Here is a 19,478-nt window from a genome sequence, read left to right as displayed (position 1 = left end):
AGGAGGTTTACAAGATAGGGCTTGTATCTCGCTAACCCTTCTAGCAGGTGTTAATGCTACCAATAAAACAGTTTTTAGGGTGAGAAACTTCAATGAACAAGAGTGGAGTGGTTCAAAAGGAGCACCCTTTATGAAGTTTAAAACTAGATTTAAGTCCCATAAGGGAACTTGGAATGGTCTTGTAGGGTAAACAGTTAGACCTTTCAGGTATTGTATTACCAATGGAATTTTGAAATACGATGGCTCCTCTGCAGAGCGCTTAAAGATCGATAGCGCTGCCAGATAGCCCCTAATAGTGCCAACTTGAAGGCCTGAATTTGCCAAATAAAATAAGAAGGATAACACCGCAGGTGTACCACATGAAAAGGGTTCGATCTTCTTTTCTCTGCACCAGCTGCAAAATTTATTCCAACGGCAGCGGTATAGAGTTTTAGTTGCTGGCCTTCTGGCCGAAAGCAACACCTCCATGGCGTCATCCGTAAGGTTCCAATCCTTGTACCTCAACCTTTCAGATACCAAGCGTGAAGGTTGAGGGTCTTGATGGCTGGATGGAGAATGTGACCTCCCTTCTGCGAGAGAAGATCCTCTCTGTACGGTAGACGAATTGGAGGATGGATGGACATGTCCAGAAGGTCCCGGTACCACGTTCTCCTGGCCCAATCCGGGGCAATTAGGATCATGGACTTCCGAAACCTTCTCAACCTCCTGATAATTTGAGGAATGACAGGGACCGGAGGAAACACGTACAGAAGTGGGAACTCCCAGTCCACTACGAACGAGTCTCCTAGAGCTCCTCTCGGGGAAAATTCCCTTGAGCAAAATCTGTCGCACTTCCGGTTGATACTGGTGGCGAACAGATCCACTTGAGGGGTTCCCCAAAGGACGAAGATCTCTTGAAGGACTTCCTGAGCTATCTCCCACTCGTGGGAGACTGTTCTGCCTGCTCAGAGCGTCCGCTGTCAAGTTCTTCTCTCCGGCAAGGTGAATTGCCGATAGAGAGATTCCTTCCTGAATTGCCCAAGACCAGAGCTGCATCGCCTCTCTGCACAGTGGCAGTGACCCTACGCCTCCTCTTTTGTTGAGGTAGTGCATGGCCACTGTATTGTCCGTAATTATCAGGACGTTTCTCCCCCGTACAGACGGCAGAAAAGCCTTCAGTGCCAGTCTGATGGCTCTCAGCTCCAACAGGTTGATGTGTAGTCTGGACTCTGATGGAGACCAACGACCGCTGATGGTCAAGTCGTTTGCATGGGCTCCCCACCCCGTGAATGAGGCGGCTGTGACTACTGTTATCTCCGGCCATGGTTGCCAAAACAGTTTTCCTTTCAAGATGTTCTCTGGAGAGGCCCACCATTGAAGGTCGTGGGCTACCTTGTCCGGAATCCGGAGATCATCTGTCATCCTCCCTGAGAATTGTGACCACTGAGTCCTCAGTGCCCACTGAAGGGATCTCATTCTCAGGCGAGCCTCTGGCACAAGGGATATGCAGGATGCCATGAGGCCTAGCAACCTCAAAAAGTCGAAGGCTGGGAGACGTTGGGCATTTTGAATCTGCAGAATATCTTGAGCCCTCACCTCTGTTGGCGAGGCTTTTCCCCAGGGACGTGTCCAGGACTGCTCCAATGAACTGGAGTCTCTGTGATGTTATCATCTGTGACTTCTTTAAATTGAGGAAGAAGCCCCGCTTGTGAAGGAAGTGGCAGACATAATCTAGTTGGATCCGAGCTTGTTCCGAAGAAACTGCTCTGATCAACCATTCGTCCAGGTAGGGGTAGACTTGAATCCCTTCCCTCCTTAGACTTGCAGCCACAACCAACATTAGCTTGGTGAAGACCCTTGGGGGGGGTGGTCAGCCCAAATGGCAGAACTCGAAATTGATAATGAGAGTTGCCAATTGCGAACCTCAGGTACTTCCTGTGCTTGGGATGGATTGGCACATGGAAATAAGCATCCTGAAGGTCCAGAGATACCAACCAGTCGTGAAGCTAAAGGGCCTGAAGGATCTGAGAGAGAGTTATCATCTTCAACTTGTCCTTCCTGAGGAACTTGTTCAATTCTCATAAGTCCAGGATGGGTCTCAGTCCTCCATCTTTCTTTGGTATGAGAAAGTACGGGGGGGAGGAGAGAGGGGGGAGTACCAGCCCTTGTTCCTGTCCGCTACAGGTACCGGTTCTATGGCACCTTTCTCTAGCAGGTCTACAATTTCTTGCAAGAGGAGCGGATCCGGCACTTTCAGAGAGCTGTTCCCCGGTGGATGGCTCTGAGGGATGCGTAGAAAAGGCAGGAGGTAACCTTGGGCAACTGTCTCTAATGGTGAGTTAACCTGCCCCATACAGGTGTCTTGTGATGGGAGACCTCAGAGTGGTTTGGGAGCGGCTGATGCAGTTGCCGAAGGTAAAGTGGTTCCTGCGGCTTTCTTTCCTTTACCCCGTCCACCATGGGTACATTTTCCTTGGTCTTTTTGAGCCGGCCGTCCTCTGCCTCTTCCATATGAGGAATAATAGCGAAAGGACCTTCCTCTCCAAGAGGATCCTGAGGGACGAAAAAGAGTTTGGCGGATTGCAGCTCCTAGTGACTTGGCTGCTGCTTTAGATGTTTGCAGTTTTTCCAAACTGTCATCTGCCTTCTTACCAAACAGGGAAGAGCCGTCAAAGGGCATATTCAAAAGTCTGGCCTGTACGTCAGAAGCAAAGCCGGACTTTCTCAACCACGCATGCCTGCGGATTGTGGTACTTGCCGCCATGGCCCTGCTGATACTGTCAGCAGAATCAATGCCAGTTTGAAGGGACTCACACATTGCATCTTTACCATCTTTGATGATATTTAAAAATGCGTCCCTTTCTTCTCCTTCCTGGAGGCAGTCAGCCGCTGATGAAGCACACTCCCAAAGAGTGTGGCTGAACCTAGCGAGCGTACAAGTCGCATTAACAGATTTTAAAGCCATGCTACAGGCCGAGAAGACTTTCTTAGCCATGGCATCATATTTGTATCATCCCTATCCTGTGGAGCAGTGGGGTATGCAGATGTACTGCCTGATGAAGTTGCAGCCTGGACCACCAGACTCTCTGGAGTAGGGTGCTTAGATAGGTATTCAGGGTCAGCAGCAGATACCCTATATTTCGCTGACAACTTCTTGTTAACCGCAGGGACAACTTCAGGAGTTTCCCAGTTAGTTAAAATCTTTCTTTGTAAAGCAGAATGAAAGGGAACCACAGGATCCTCCTGTGGACCTTTATCCAGAATATCTGTGAGGTCATCCTGTTGAAAAACAGGTGAAGGCGCAGACCAACCCATGAACTCCATAATTTTTGGCATTAGGGTTCTATAAGGGGTTTCAGCATGTTCCCCTGGGTCTGGTTTGACAAATTCCACCTCTGGGGAAGTGTCTAGGCCACTTGCTTCCTGTAATGCATCCTGAAGGTCTTTCAACCTTCTTTCCTCAGAGGCAAAAGTCTCTGGTTCAGGTGATGTGGTCCTCTGCAGCCCAAAAGGCCTTTCTTGATCAGAATCTTCCCTTTCTTCATAAATTGAAGTTAAGGGGGGATGCTCTGGCCTGTGAAATGGTATAAAACCCATCTCTAAAGCAGAGGGAGCCATCATCAGTGGCCTTGAAAAGGTCGATGTCGTCGACGCCGATGTAAAAATCCTCGAAGGCGCCGACAAAGGCGTCGAGAAAACTGGAAGAGGCCTCGAAGAAGTCGAGAGGATCGGAATCCTGCTCGAGGATGTCGACGATGTTCTCGACGTCGTGTCGGAGGCTCTCGGTGAAACCGTTAGCTGTGGAGTAGCCGTGGGTTTTTCTGATGTCGGCGTCGATGTCGGCGTCGACTCGATCGACGGATGCATCGAAGAACCCTTCGATAACGGTGTCGATGGCGCCGATCTATGCTTCGAAGGGGCTTTCGACGATGGCGTCGAAGATGCTTTACTTCCCGATGGCTCATGGCGCTTTCGGGTCGACTCTTTCGCCGGGTGCTGCGACTCGCGGCGTTTAGATTTTTTGGGCTTTTCACCCGGGGTATCACCCTCAGCTGACTTCGAGGGGGTCGAGGCTGCTTTCTCGAAGACGCTTAGCATCTTTTTTCTGAATTCCTCCCACTCAGCCTGAGAGCTGTGTTTTGTGGGGCAATTTACTCTTTCAGGGGAACTAGAAGACGACGACAAAGGAGATCTTCTATGTCTCTTCTTCGAGTGTCTAGACCTCGACGAGTGGTGGGAGCCACTTCGAGACCTAGAATGCTTTCAACGGTGAGGAGACGAATGTCTCGACTCTACCGCAGAAACTTTCGAGGAAGTTAAAACTGACTTACCTCTCTCGAGCTTCCCCTTACACTCCTTCAAGGCTTTCGCCATCATGGATAGGCATTCCTCACACTCCGAACATTGGTGTTCGATTCCCAGACACCACAAACAGATCCTGTGAGGATCCGTCAACGACATTTTTTTCCCACAGTCTTGGCATTTTTTGAAACCGGACCGAGGAGTCATCGGGTCGGAGGAGGAAGCCATCGAGTAAGAGTCGGTTTTCTCGAGGAAATATGAATATATTTTGACTGACTAACTGAGCAACGGTATTCCGAGGCACACGAAGCGCGGAAAAACGGAACTGAGCAACGGACGCTGCGCGTGGCCATTTATAGGCATGACGACGTCGGCGTCGATACAGTGGCTGTCGAAGAACACCTACTCAACGGACGTCGACGCACAGTGCCCTCTACTGGGGAAAAAAAAATTCTGAGGCCAGCAAGCTGGAGATACAAATATCATAGATAAGGAATACGTCAGAGGACACAATCCCTTCGAAGTACTTGTAGTAGTTACTAGTCCTGGCAGGGGAGTACACCAGGGCAGGGAACCTTGAAGTAGTAGACCTGGCAGGTGAGTGGACCAGGTGGAATTAAAGTACTGTGGTGTGGCATAACGCTTTGAATAAGTGGTGGAATCACTATTGTATTTTATGAGCTACTTCAGAAACATCCTGAAACATTTTTTGTTGATCCTAAAGAACTGTGGAAATATTCATATCTAATAGAAGTTGTATTGAACTCTTTATCACAAGTGGAAATATGAAAACTTGTTGAACATTTAGAACTGTTCGTGGAGTTCAAGTTAGAAAAACAGGAACTTTATTGGAACTTTGTTGCCAGACAGGATATCCTTATCCTTTTGGAGTTACTGAAAAAGATCCTGTTTGAATCTGAAGAAGGGCAAATTACCCCGGTTACAAGTAGAAAGTTACCAGGTTGTGAACATAACTTATTTCCGTTATATTGGAACTGCCATATATTGGCTTGTTAAGGTTGTTATGTGTACAAGTTATATGTGTAAGTGTGAGGGACAGACACTTATTAGAGTGTTTCCTTTAGCTTATTTTGATAGGCTGGGATATCCTAGACTGGGTAGGTATAGTGAGGAGTTTATTCACCATTTTGAGTTAATAAAATCACATCTTTAGAAAAGCCTTCAAAAAGTTGTCCGCCTCACATTTCTTACCACTCAATATTGCTTCTTTGGTTGTGGGCCCCAGGCCCCTTTTCTCTGGTTTCTCAATCATGGGTCCCACACCCTGTGTGGGCAATCTTCCTCACCCCCTTCTATTGTATACAACCGCGATACAGCTGGGGCTGGCAGTGACTTCTGCAGGACTGCAGAATGGCTGCAGTCTCCCTGGTCACGCAGTTCTCAATGGCGTGTACCACTGACCTCCCAAGCACCAGGAGCCTTGGTCCACCAGATCACGTGGTCGTACTTGCTCTTGTGACCAGCTCAAGCCCTGCTGTTCCTCTCTCGGCATCTCAGTCTCTGTGCTTCCGACCCCTAGGTGGCTCCTTGAGGAAGGATTGGACAAAAGGTCCTTTTATTCCAGGTTGTCTAGTATGCTCACCTTGGTTCCGCGATGCAATCCACATTGCGCTGCACCTCTTCCTATGCTCAGTTATGCTTTCACTCTTGTTGTCAGTATTCTTATGTTTCCCAGTTTCTGATGGTATTCTCTAAGCAAGCCATTCTCTTCCTCGTCTCAGTATTTTCACAGGGAGGAATTCTCAGTATTTTCACAGGGAGGAATGCTATCTGCCATATAGAGACATATGGAGGTGTCTGGAATGTATGGCTGGCATACCGCTTTCTCTCTGAATAGTCAGCGCTGGTCCCATAGGGGGGTTTCCCACCCCATGTAATCATCCTCCCACTGAGTACCACCCCTGGGGGACTATCTGGTAGCAGCCTCACCTCCTTGGCCTCATGAGAATGGGCTCCTCCATGGAAGCAGTGAAGATATCCTGAGATTTGTCATAGTATTTCCACTTCTGTATTGTCCCCAGTGACTGTTCCATTTAATGCCCTCAACAGCCCGATCCAACTGTCCCTCAAACAGACCCTATTCAAAGAGGCTCACGGCTTCCCAGCAACTCCGATTGCTTATCTATTATACGTTCTTTTGTGATCAAAAGAACACTGTTCCTCCTATATATATATAGCCAACGCCTACAGAGAAAAAGAGCAAGGCATTTTGCTTCACACCGCAGATATTGTACTGGATTTTGTTCATGGAGTAATGCTGATGAAATGAAGTTAAAATTGATAGGATTGCATTTTGCTCTGTGAAAGTGCTGGCAAAGGGTAGAAAACACTGGCCATCTGCATTTCAATACACAATTGCAGAGCATTGCAAAGGCTAAATAGTTATTGTTGATTACGAAGAATGGATGCATATGAAGACTCAGACTAACATTTGTAAAATGTTCAAGGGCAAGTAATTATTTTTGCATGGATGCACTTGAACATAGTATGCACAAGGAGTTTAGGAGTTACCAAGTAAACTACATTTTACTGATTCCCTTATCGGTTGCACCATTGCAGTGCAAGGTTTATTAGCATTTCCAGGGCATGGGTGGGAGTTGGTTAAGGGGGGGGGGGGGGGTACAGCAAATATTCTGGAGGCCCACATGTGGCCTGCATGCTCTATAAGGAGTATCCCTGCTCCAGGGGTCAGTATTGTGAATATTTGTACTTCACTCCCAGTTTTCCTCCCTTACGTTAAACCAGACTGCTCCGACACAGCTACCACTACAGTTTGGTCTTTCTTTTGGTTGGAAACCAGTATTGCCTTTAGGTTAGATGGTTTTACATCCCTCACCAAAGGGCTGTGAAGATATAATCCCAAGAGGGACCCCCTTGCATCAAACCCTGGAGATCAAGTTAGGACAGGTTCTATGGACTGCACCTCCTGCAATGATGGGGGAGAAGCTAGGATCACTGCTGATCACTAGAAAACGAGTTTAGATCAAGGATACCAGGTATAAGGTGGCCACATAAGTGTAAACATGAATAGTAATTCACAGCCATGTTTTATGGTTGCTGGAGCACAATATTTTAATGTGAAACATATATTTTACAACATGTACACATACATGGATTTACACAACCAATTCATTCACAGAAAGGTACACCAAAATAATGGGACTTTGAGAGTAATGCATCCATGTAAAAATGAACATTCTTTAAGGACAGTAGATTTTTTAAGCAGCTTGTCACTTATTCATAAGAGGACTAGCTTACCATTGCAGAAAACAACAGCGATGACCTAAGCTTTCAACGGTCAAATCTTAAAAGCCCAGTTACTGAGAAGTGCCAAATAAGCATCAACCACATTCTCTGGCGAGACTCGAGCTGCCCACAAAGAATCATCCTAACTACTCTAATGAACAATTTCAAACTCAACTTATAAGGAACAAAGCTTTCCTAAGTGACTGCAAGTTTAGCTATCCAAAACACGCACAGCACGCACACACTTCAAAGCTTACCTCCAATGCAATGCTCTTTTAATGGCTCAAATAGATCGAAGGTAGCTGTTGCTCCATCAGACATTGTTAGGAACTTGCGTAACCCACTAGGCGTTGGAGAGTTCACACGTCCCATTTTTCCATAGAGAGCAGTTTGGATGTGTCCACTTTTCCCCCAAATCATAGGTGGAATGTACCTAAATTTATAACAGAAAGATGACATATTATATCTCTAAGAAATAATCCTGCATCTTCAGAGAAGCAGTTTCAGTTGCTATCCAGAAAACCAACAGGTACTAAACCAACTTTAGGAAGCCAACGTACAACTTGCTTGCCGTAGTATCTCTTGTTCGGGCTCATGTCCCATTTCCCCAACCCTTAGTCTCCACACTCATGGGATGTCTTAACCGTGCCAAGATACAGATCACAAAATTTCTCTCACCAGTGTAGACGGAGGCATTGGGAGCATCTGTCTATGTGTTGTGAATGTGTCAAAGAAAGAAGCTGACAAGGTTGGCATGATGGTTGCTCTAAACATTGATTTATAGTAAAAAGAAACCCTCACTGTCGTCCCCATCCTCTAAGAGAGGTTTCCCTGCCTCAAACTAACACTACAGGATTAGTCAGAATGCCTCTCAAAAATCAACCTCCGCCTTCCTGTGTTACAACCTACAACTAAAGAATCATCCAACAGAAAGTTCCTTCTACAGGAGAAGGATGCCCTTCTGCTCGAATTTGGGTGGTGTCCCCACAATGTTCTTTAGCAAAAGGATGCCAGGGGGAATTACTCCCTTTCCCTAGCTTTTGATCCTAACAAAATCTTTATACAACTCAACTTTCGGCACCAGGAGAAGGACTCCCCTCCCTTCTCCTGGTATTGGTCCGCACCTTCCAATACAGTTCACAACAAAGCCAGGGGAGAATAACTCCCTTGCCCTGGCATCTCTTGAGTATATTAAAAGGGCTTCAGATCCTTCTACAGGAGAATGAATCTCTTCTTAGTGTTCGAAAGTTGTTTCTCCCCCCACCCCATCTTTCAACTTGATGTGTGTGTTAACACTCTCACGGTACAAAAAAAGTCCCAAATCCTTCTCTGGGTTACCGTGGACCTTTCTCTGCCACTGCGACGAGAAGATTTCCTCAGATGTCTACTGTACTGGCGTTGGAGTCCCAGCCCCTTCTCTGCTGGTCCTGCCACTGCGACGTGGATGCTTTCCTCTGATACAGTATTCAGTGGCTCTGGGACTACCACTGAGACGAGGAAACTTTCTTCGGAGGCACAAATCTTCAATATGTGGGTCAGCTACCCTATTCACAATGTTTATCTTGTCACAGGTTAACCAGGGGCTAAGCAGAGACCCTCTTACTATTGCTGTGTCGCTAACGGTTTGCCCAGGTCTCCCATTACCTTCTCTGGGCAGGTCTCTGGTTGTTCCTGGTACTGGGACCGGGTTCTCGTCTGCGTCACACAACTTCGTTGTGCCCTGGATGTTCTGCGGCGGCTCCATGGCTCCTATTTTCTTATGGTCTGTTGTTGTCGAGCCACACAGCCCACCTCCCTGAGGTCACGGCACCGTCTCCCTCAGCTGGGCTGGGTGTTGTGTCAGCTCCTGCCAGACCGAACAAGGATTCCCTCAGCGGATCGCTGGCGTCCTTCTGGTCTCTAGTCTGCTGTTAAGATGGATTTCTGAACTCCGACCTGGCGGGCAGAGGTTCAGAAGGCCAGCCTAGTTTCTTGGAACAGGATAACCTTCTGGACAAGCCAGACCAATCACGGTAGCATTGGCAGTGGTCAAGACTAGGTCTCAGGAGGGGTGCGGGTGATTGGAAGCCCACAATGAGCACACACGGCAAACGATATTACTCTCAGTCATATAATATTAAATATTATATATTCAATTATTAAAGGCCTTTTAAGTCAAACAAAGTAATTATTCAGCAGTAATAACAAAACCAACACAATCTAGCATTATATATATTATATATATATATGGAATAGTACACGGTATTGATCCACAACCTGTAAAGAAAGGGGCCACAGTGCGAATAACGTTTAGGCAGTCCTTCACAATTCAAACCCTAACTAAGAGGCAGTCTAGTCCCTAAGATGAGTGGATCTCAAAAGAACGTTTGCTGCTGGTGCACGTGATCGTGTGGTTAAGTCAAAATGGGGTCTCTTCAAGGGGCTTTAGCGACTCTGGAATGTGGGTGAGGCGGTGAAGAATAAGTTCCCACTATTCGAGAAGGGTCGCCCCAAGAGGGCAGAACAGGATCCAAGATTTGGAAATACCTCTGTAGCACAGGCTACCTTGAAAAAGAAGAGTGGTCCTCAGGGGATACTCGTGTGTAAAAATGGATGGATGCGCCAGGGCCACCGGTAAGGGTTGCAAGTACTCACCGACCCTCGGCAGTCTAGTCCACTTCGGTCGCAGGTTCAAATCCTGCAGTTGTACAGCTCTGCGGCTTTTCAGGGGATGCGTTACAGGAATTCTGTGGCAGCAAAGTGGCGATTTCTCTGCTCCTGATGAAGGGATCCGGCCAGTCTTAGGGCACAGAGGGGGCACAACAGCAAGGCACTCACGAAGTTGGTCACCACACATGGGCGACACAGTGACGGTGTATGCTTGGGTTCAGGTGTACTCTCCTAATTCCAGACCTAGGAATGCTGGGTGTACGAAGCTCAGTGGGAGAGTCCCTTATACCCAGAGATTACAGTCTCCAAAGGCTCAAGTAAAAACTTGAGAAGACGGCGGTTCCGGGGCAAAGGTTCTATACGAGCTGGTCAGTTCACTGGTCGGTCCAGGCACACGTCCGAAGAGACTCGCTTACACGTTAAGTTGGAGGTGTCGAAAATAGTTTGTCCCAATATTCCAATGGGTCGAAGCACCCTTATACAGGCCTTCTAGGTTTGATCAGAAACAGGGGGTCCGACGGGACAACAGCCGGCTCAGGGTGCCAAACCTTTAAGCGGATCACCAGCGGTTCCACATTTCTGCTTTGTTTATTCAGGATACTTGGATCCTTTACTAAGTTCGGTGTGAACTCAGAAGATCGACCTGGAATTGATGCAAGATGCCTTCTCTTATCCAAAATCTCCTCTCCGCCAAAACGAAGAGTAACCAATTGGAGATCTGCTAACATACAGTCATTCCAGGCGTGGACCAATCACGTACCACGGGTGTCTCAGTCATCCCAGCACACCAAACATCCCAGCACCCAGGATGTGTATTGAACTAGACCAATCCGGCCTACATCCTGGGAGATACACACACAAGTCATGCAGAAACCAGCAAAAGCTTTGGTTTGCGTGGGGTCTGCGTGACCAAATAAGGAATTTTCGGGTCTGCTCAAGCTGGGGAAGGCAAAGGGACAAGATGGCCAAAGGACAGAACAAAGGACCTCGTGGCATGGCCATTTTAGGCACTGGCTACTGTCCTGGGCCCAACACGATAAACGCGGTTTAGACCACTGAAAAGAATTGAAAACACATGAAAAGAAACAGCTGCCACCAGCTCTGTCCAAGGCACACTTGTACATTCGCCAAAAATCCTTCGAGGGGGTCTAGGGCCTTATGAAAAAGGGATGCCAGCACACTGTACTGTAAGGTACTTTGTGCACTGATAAAATGTTAAAGAATATCAACAAAGTGAAAGACTAAGGGAGACAAAGTCTCCCAGTACTGACAGTCTTAAGGGCATGTCAGTTTCCGCTAACAAAATTAGCAAAAGCACAGAAGTACAGCAGAAGGCTGGGCTCCACTGGAAAACGTCAGGCTAGGATGGTCAGACAACAACAACAATTTGGGGGGTACACAACTGGAGCGAAAATAACCCATAAATGGAAATCTTTCCTAACATCTGCTGACAGGATTTGAAACTTCCGCTCCAGATGGTTTCCACACCCGTTGCCTCTCCCGGCTTAGCTTGACAAGTTCTTTAGTCTATTGTCTCTTATACTTTGTCAGTCATGCCCCGATGAATTGTGAAAGCCCTTTTTTTCTTCTGACACTTTGATCTTCAGGCCTCCTCGCGCCACTAGCACAGTCCGTAATCTTAATGTTTTCTGTGCCCTTCTTGGTCCTAGTACTTTCTGTACCCCACATACTACATTAATTCATTGGACTACTCTCAAGGATCAAGGAAGTGGCTTGGAATGGAGTGCGAAGGTTGGGGTGTGATGCAGCTCAATGGGCTGTACCCTAGGTGATCGGCCTTGTCGCCAGAAAGCGAGTCCCTCCCTATTATTATGGTATTTATTGACTGCGGACCATGCTTCGAGAAGCAATGGAGCGCTTTACAGAGGTACACAACAATATAGATACATAACTGAGTGCTTTTCAGAGGTAACAACAGAACAGATATACAGCGCGGGTGGGATACAGAGGGGCACAGAGGAGGGGTCCAGCTGGACAGGGTGGCAGGGAGGAGAGGGGCAGGCGGCATCTAGAGTGTCGTGGGCGCGAGGTGCGAAGTGATGGTGTAGGTGTTGAGGCAGAGAGATTCCTTAAAGAGGCGGGTCTTGAATTCTTTTCTCAATTGTAGGAGCGTGGGGGAGAGTCTGATGCTGATGGGGAGGAGGCTCCATAGTCTTGTGGCAAAGGCAGTGAAGGCTCGTTTTCTGGTCCTTTCCTTTTTGCAGCAGCAGATTTCAAGTCTGAGTGTGTCTTCGCTTCTGGTAGTGCGCTGTCCGCCGGAGATGCAGAGTTTCTCTGCAAGGTATCTGGGAGACTTGAGGGTGACTGCCTTATAGATGATGCAGCAAAACTTGGAGGGGATTCGTGTGGTGCAGCGAGGTCCAGTGTAGGTCGATGAGGGCCAGGGGTCTAGTGAAGGTCGATGAGGGCCAGGGTGATGTGGTCGTATCTGCGCAGAGCCTTGATGAGGTGTGCAGCTGAGTGCAGGACTTTCCAGGGGCACAAGAGAGGACGACCGGAGGCCTTGAGGAGTGTATTTCCCCCAGACATGTGAGATAGGCCCAGTACTTGAATGGTGGATCTAAAGCTGTCCAGAGGGAAGAAGGGATTGACTTTCCGCAGGAGGGAGAGCCGTTAGCAAGCTGTCGGAACTTTCCCCCAAGAGGTCCTCCCGCATTAAATCACCCATAGGAGGACTTATAGGTACCGGCCACATCTCTCTAGCCACATGGGAAAGGGCTCCCCCCTTGGGCAGAAGTGACGATACCTAAAGAATCACAGTGTGGATTACGGGTTTGCCCCATAACTCCTTTCAAGATCCTCTCTGTGCCCAGGCCCAACCGTGCAGGGGGGGGGGGGTGTAGCCCTCATCTTCCCCGAGTGGATTCCTAGCCATTCCCTTACCGTGGCTACTATCTATCGGCCACCTGGTCAAATCTCCTCCTTCCACTCTGAGTGGGCTGACCTCTCCTCCTCACTCCTGTCCTCAACCACTCAACTCCTCTTTCTTGGTGACTTCAACATCCACTTGGATGTCTCCTGTCCCCCCACGGGACTCTTTCGTGACCTCTGCGACTCTCTCTCACTCTCTATTCTCCCGTCTGGGCCTACTCATTCTGCAGGGCACACTCTTGATGCTCTGATCTCTTCTGACCTTCCCCTCTCCGTCCCTCTCTCCACTCCTCTCTCCTGGAGTGATCACTTTCTCCTATCCTCCCACCACACCCTTCCTACCCCACAGGCAAAGCCACCCTCATCACTGCCACCCACCTTCTCGGTCATCCGACCCATGAAGCGCGTGTCAGTTGAGGCTTTCGCTGCCACCTTCACACGCCCCCCCTCTCCCTTCGGCTGACTCCCACCCTGACACTGCCCTCTCCATGCTCCACTCTGCTATATCTGATACTCTTGATATCCTTGCCCCTGTCATGAGAATCCGCCTGAAGCCCAAAGCCAAATGTAACTCCTGGTATGACTCGGAGCTCGTCACCCTTAAACGCAAGTGCAGGGTGGCAGAGAGGAAATGGCATGCTTCATGTTCATCCCCTGACAAACTGGCCTGCCGCCTGCTCCAAAGGCAATATCGTCTCTCCGTTCTCTCCAAGAAGAGAGCCCTTGTCCAAGCCCGCCTATCTGCGGCATCTAACAACTCGGCCAAACTCTTTAAAATCTGCAAGGAGCTTGCCAACCCTGCTGCAGTCTCTACCTCTCCTGTCCCCTCCCAGGCCCTCTGCACTGCACTGGCCTCTCACTTCATCTCTAAAACTCAGGACATCCTGTCCTCACTCTCCTCCTATCACCTCCCTCCCTGGCTCTTCCTCTGGCCCTTCTATAGCCACCCCTCCTTCTCTGCCTTTCCCCTTTTTTCTGCTGACGCGGTTTCCAGACAAGTCGATCTATGAAAGTCTCGTCTAAACAGGTTCACCCCTGTTCCTCCAAAACTATCAAGGACCCCATCGACTCCCTAGCTCCTGCCCTGGCTGACTTTTGCAACCACTCCTTCGCCTCTGGAGTCTTCCCATCCCCCCTTAAGCACTCCCTTGTGCACCCTCTTCTTAAGAAACCGTCTTCTGTCCCCTCCTGCCCGGCTAACTATCGCCCAATCTCCATCACTCCCTTCCTGGGCAAGCTCCTGGAGAAATTGGCCATCTCCCAGCTTAACCTCCATGCTGAATCTGTTGGCAGTCTTCATGACCATCAATCTGGCTTCAGAGCTGCCAGAAGCACGGAAACTGCTCTCCTGAACATCCGTGAGGAACTACTCTTGAACCTTGACTCCAACACTCCGTGTGTTCTCATTCTGCTCGATCTCTCTTCTGCCTTTGACACTGTCAACCATGCCATCCTGCTCAACCGTCTCCGTGATAACCTGGGTATCACTGGTCAGGCTCTGGCGTGGCTGACCTCTTTCCTCTCCAATCGACCCTCCCAGGTCCAACTGGGGTCCTTCCTCTCCGACATCTTTTTCTCCACCTGTGGTGTCCCCCAGGGATCAAATCTCTCCCCCTGGCTGTTCAACCAGTACCTGGCACTCCTTGCCCACCGCATCGCCGCTCTCTGCCCCAACTTTCAGTGCTATGCGGACGATAACCAGCTCATTTTCAGGCTACCCTCGGCCTCCTCCTCTCCTTCCCTCATCTCTGACTGTCTGTCTGCTATCCAGGAATGGTGTGCCGCCAATGACCTCTGACTTAATGCCAGTAAGACTGAGATTCTACTCATCGGCACACCCACTCCCTCCTTCCCTGCAGCTCTCTGGCCGGCCTCTCTTGGCCCTCTTCCTGCTCCTACCTGCACGGCAAGAAACCTCGGGGTTATCTTCGACTCCACTCTCCCCTTCTCTCCTCATATCTGACGTCTCTAAGAAGTCACACTACCAGCTGCACCTCCTCAGAGGGATTCTTCCCTTCCTCTCCTTCCCCCAGAAGCTCACTGTCTCACGAGCCCTGGTTCTCTCAAAGCTGGACTACTGTAACAGCCTCTATCTTAATCTGCCTGCCTCCACTCTCCGCCCTCTGCAACTCATCCAGAACAGAACTGCGAGACTTGTCCTTGGCCTCAAGCCCAGGGACCGTATCTCTCCAGGACTGAAGTCTCTACACTGGCTCCCAGTGGCTGCGAGGATAAAGTTCAAAACCCTCTGCATTGTCCACAAGGCCTTTTGGGGCCTGGGGCCTAAATACCTTCAGCTCTCTCTTCCTAAATATCTTCCTTCCCGAGCCCTTCGCTCATCCGTCTCCAACTCCCTCAGGGTCAGCCGCTTCTCGAAGCAACGAGCTGGGGGTAGATCTCTCTCCACGGCAGGGGCCTCCCTCTGGAACAGCCTTCCTGCCTCCCTGAAACTTGAGGAGAACCATTTACGGTTCCGGAAGCACCTCAAAACCTTCCTCTTTGCTTCTGCTTTCTCTCTCCCTCTCCCCTGCTAATTCTTCGCTGAATCTGCACCGAATCTGCAACTGGGCCACTCTCGCCAACCTAGGTCCTGGGCCCAGCCACTCTCCACTTGCACTGCCTCCCTGGCAACCCCTGCACTGCGGGACTGTCTCTGTATCCCTACAGCCCCCGTTCCCAGCACTTGTCTGCACTTACCTTGCACTTGCCACCAGCTGGCCCTTATTTATTTTATTATACTTACCTTGTACTGCACTTCCCTCCTTCCCTCCCCTTGCACTTTCTCCCTTCCCCCTACCCCTGCACTTGCATGATCTGAATGACACCTGGCCTATTATGATCATTGTCTGTCTTCCCCTGTTCCCCCCTCCCTGCCTCGTCGCGCCTTGAAACACTTGAAACCCTTGTGTATAGGCGCGTTACAAATGCCATATCATAAGTAATTTCTTTTCACGGTCTTAAGCATTTCATAGAAAAACAGGAGTGTGGAGGTAAGCAAACAGTCACTCTTGCACTGACCGCGCAGTTCCTATGTTGAATCATTTGTACATACTGGTACATTGAGTCATCCCGTCTCCAGACGGATGGTAAGATTTTACAGTGTGGTTTCATCTGGGAAGGGAAGAATGCAGAAAGTTGGGTAAGATTTGTTTTTGCACAACTTTTCTTCCATTGAGCTCAATGGAACCCCAAGCTTTTTGTTAATGCCCTGAAACTGGGGCTGACTGGAGGACAAAGCCTGTTTAGCTTCACTTTCCTGCTCAACTCAATTCATTTTGGGGGCACTGGTGAGCCCCCTAAGGTTACCAGCAGATGGTTTCTCCCTTTCACGTTTCCTGTGTTTTCATTTTGTAACACAGACGACCATAAGCGGACTGTTAAAGAGGTACTTTGAATCTTTTTTCCCTTTCATCTGGCAACATTTACTATGCCTTTTTGATACACCTACAGCAGGCTGGTGGCAGTGAACCATGCTTTTGTTTATTTTTTTGGAGCACACCATGTTTATTTTTTATTTTTTTTAAAGTAGTAGCACAATGCTGTTTTGGATACCATACACCTTAACATGGCTACTTCATGTCGTCAAGTCCTGCCCATTATCCATCATGCTTTTTGGTCGTCTTCCTGACCGCTCAGGTTGGAAACGCACAAGGACATGCATTTTGAGGGTTCGATCTCGGCAAAGTTCCGTGTGTGACAGAACTGTGATTTGGACTTTCTGGTCCCAATTAACATTTCAGCTAGGGGAGACCTGTACCTGGACAGATGTGGGTAAGAGGCTGTCCACGATTGGTCAATCCTGAGAAGTTGTGCAGATCCTTTTCACTGTGGGGCCTCAGATAATTTCCCCACCCCCTACCTTGGACTTTGGATATAAAAGGGAGCTTTGCCGCCATTCTGAAGCTCCCCCACTAGACAAGAACTGTGTGTTCAACACTATGCACACCTCTATTTAGGATGGTAATTGTATCAAGGTAACTTTCTAGAATTCTGGGTATTTAAAGTTATTTGATTTTAAGAAAATTTGAGGTGCAGGGGAGAATATCTCAACTTTGGCATTTGGGTCGGTACTGGACAAAAAAAGAAGGTGGATGTTCCCAACTTGGGGAACTCCCGTCCCCTGCACACTATCCAAGATCTGTATAAACAAAAAAATAATTTGACAATGAAGTGTACTCTCATGAGACAATGTAATGTAACACTGTCATCTAGAGTCACCAAAAGGACTTCATATGTTTTTAGGAAAGTTCATAAATTCTTAATTTGTTATGGGTCAGATGGAACAACAATTTTCAATCAAATCATAATGTAAATAAGTACAGTAACATGATTTTCACACAAGAATCTGGTTTAATTCATAATGCGATCACCCAACGCGTTTCGAGATTTCTCTCTTCATCGGGGGTACATAATTCGAGAATTTTCATCATTTCTATGGAAAAAATGTTTTTTAGAATAAGTAAAAATTTGCAATCAACAATTAATTCAACATTCAGAGCTTGAAGTTTCAATGTAAACAATGACATAGTATCCTCATTATAGTATATCTTATCTCAACCATTTTGTAAGGAAAACATTTTTTATAGTAAATTGCAATTTTCTGCATACTGTTGTGAATTTATTTTATAAGTAATCCTACAATTTAGAGAGTATTAATCTAAAAAGAGTTAGCTTTCTAACCGCTAAGGATGAGCCTCACTTATCTAGACGATGCAGTTCCCACCATAACCAGGTGTCCTTAATCCCCAGGTTTGCGTTTAGAGCTCATTGAACCCTACTGTCTAATGCTTATCCTTTCTAGAAGTGAGGGCCCAAAGGCAATCGCCTTATTTAGTCTCCCTCTGGGAATACCTAAACTAGCCCTACGCTATCTTGATGTTAGTTCTTTAGGGGCTGTAACGATGTGCCTTCCGACACTCTAGCCCTAATCTGTCTCCTTCCTATTACACCCAGATTTTCTCCACCCTACCGTTTAACACTATTCTTGCCTCCTCCTGCTACTCTTCTCCTTCCAACCCCCTCAAGGACACTCCGTTAGGGGTGTTTTCCTAATGTCCTACTGGTAATAACACTTTAGTAAGCTTTCCCAGTGGTTTGTAGATCTCCAACTCTATCAGTCTGTACTAACTCAGGATCTTGGTAGAGTGGCAGAGCAGTCAGGCTGATCTAAAGAGGAAGATGTGAGCTGTAGGTAAGTACATTGAACCTTAGTTAGACATGCACACCAAAAAAACTCTTACACTTATAATTTATATAAAAGGATATATTTATTATATATACACCAGAATCACTTTAAATTCTTTAGACGTTTACACTAGAACACTTTGAAATACTTGTGAATACACTTCAAAGGACACTTTCCTTTTGTGTTTGTTCACGGTTACATTTGTAGCAACATTAGAAAGGGAAAAGACAATGTTATTGTATTATCGGTTATTGCGCACACCTGCAGTTTATAACAGTTCATACGGTAATACATGTACTATGCAAACACACAGTAAAGTCACTTTAAATGCAGGAAAATGGTTAGTGTAACTTTAGCCTGGTTCAAGGTTCTAGAGAGGGGTTCTTCGCACAACAAGTCTTAAGTCCAGAAGCGCAACCCTAGCTAAAGGCACTTCGGAGAGGGCTAAAATTCTTGACAAGCAGTAGAATACAAAGAATTCAAGCAGGTTTTTTCCAGTCTCTAGTGTTACAGAAGCAGCAAGTTAACAACTAACAAGGGAGACGTGTAAAAAGACTTGAAAAAGGCACACAAGCAGCTGCTTGAGTCAGAGGTAAGAGGGGATGACCCTGGACACCACTAGGTGCACTCCAACGCTCGAGTGACTTCTTGGAATCAGGTAAGCAATACCTTTTTCCCCCACAGTACCTTAGGTTAGAAGAAAATGTTTGTGCTGGATGCTCCGTGATGTTGCAGCTCTGGACCCTACCTCCGGATTCCTTGGTCTGATGACTGAAGGCAGGACAATGGACGGAATCTCTCAGCAGCAGTCTCAAGGTAGGACCTGGGGCACGACTTCCAGGAACTCCTTGGTTCACTCTGCAGTTTTGGCATCTTTTCTGCAGCACCAACAAAGGACACAAATCCCCAGTCAATATTCTTCGCTTCCTGCAGTAATGCACTCTGATGAGGGGGTCTGGGTGAGTTGGATTGGATCTCTGGAGTGATTTATTTTAGTTAGTTTATTTATATGGCGCGGCCAAACCCTCAGGTAACTGGGCGCATTGGGCCTGAAGCAAAACACAGGTTACAGAGAGGTTGCACATGTGAGATTCATACAAGGTCAATACAATGGGTAGCATAAGGATATGGTTACAATGTGGTCCAGTACAGGCCGATTAGGTTACAATGGATATACAGAATGCAGTATAGATAAGCATGCAGG

General features: G+C 47.7%; 1 protein-coding gene across 1 annotated transcript in view; it reads right to left on the bottom strand.

Annotated features, from left to right (window-relative positions):
• The window catches only part of ABHD2 (abhydrolase domain containing 2, acylglycerol lipase), a 491,761-nt gene that overhangs the window by 324,764 nt on the left and 147,519 nt on the right, over positions 1 to 19,478 (bottom strand). The window contains exon 4 of the mRNA XM_069624300.1: positions 7,806 to 7,981. Coding sequence (XP_069480401.1) covers positions 7,806 to 7,981 — 176 coding nt within the window. The remainder of the gene's footprint in view (positions 1 to 7,805; positions 7,982 to 19,478) is intronic.

This window comes from Ambystoma mexicanum, chromosome 11 (genome assembly GCF_040938575.1).
Source record: "Ambystoma mexicanum isolate Mex_15411 chromosome 11, UKY_AmexF1_1, whole genome shotgun sequence".
Classification (NCBI taxonomy): domain Eukaryota; kingdom Metazoa; phylum Chordata; class Amphibia; order Caudata; family Ambystomatidae; genus Ambystoma; species Ambystoma mexicanum.
Note: the sequence above shows the minus strand (reverse complement) of the source record. Positions and strands in the feature narration are given on the sequence as shown.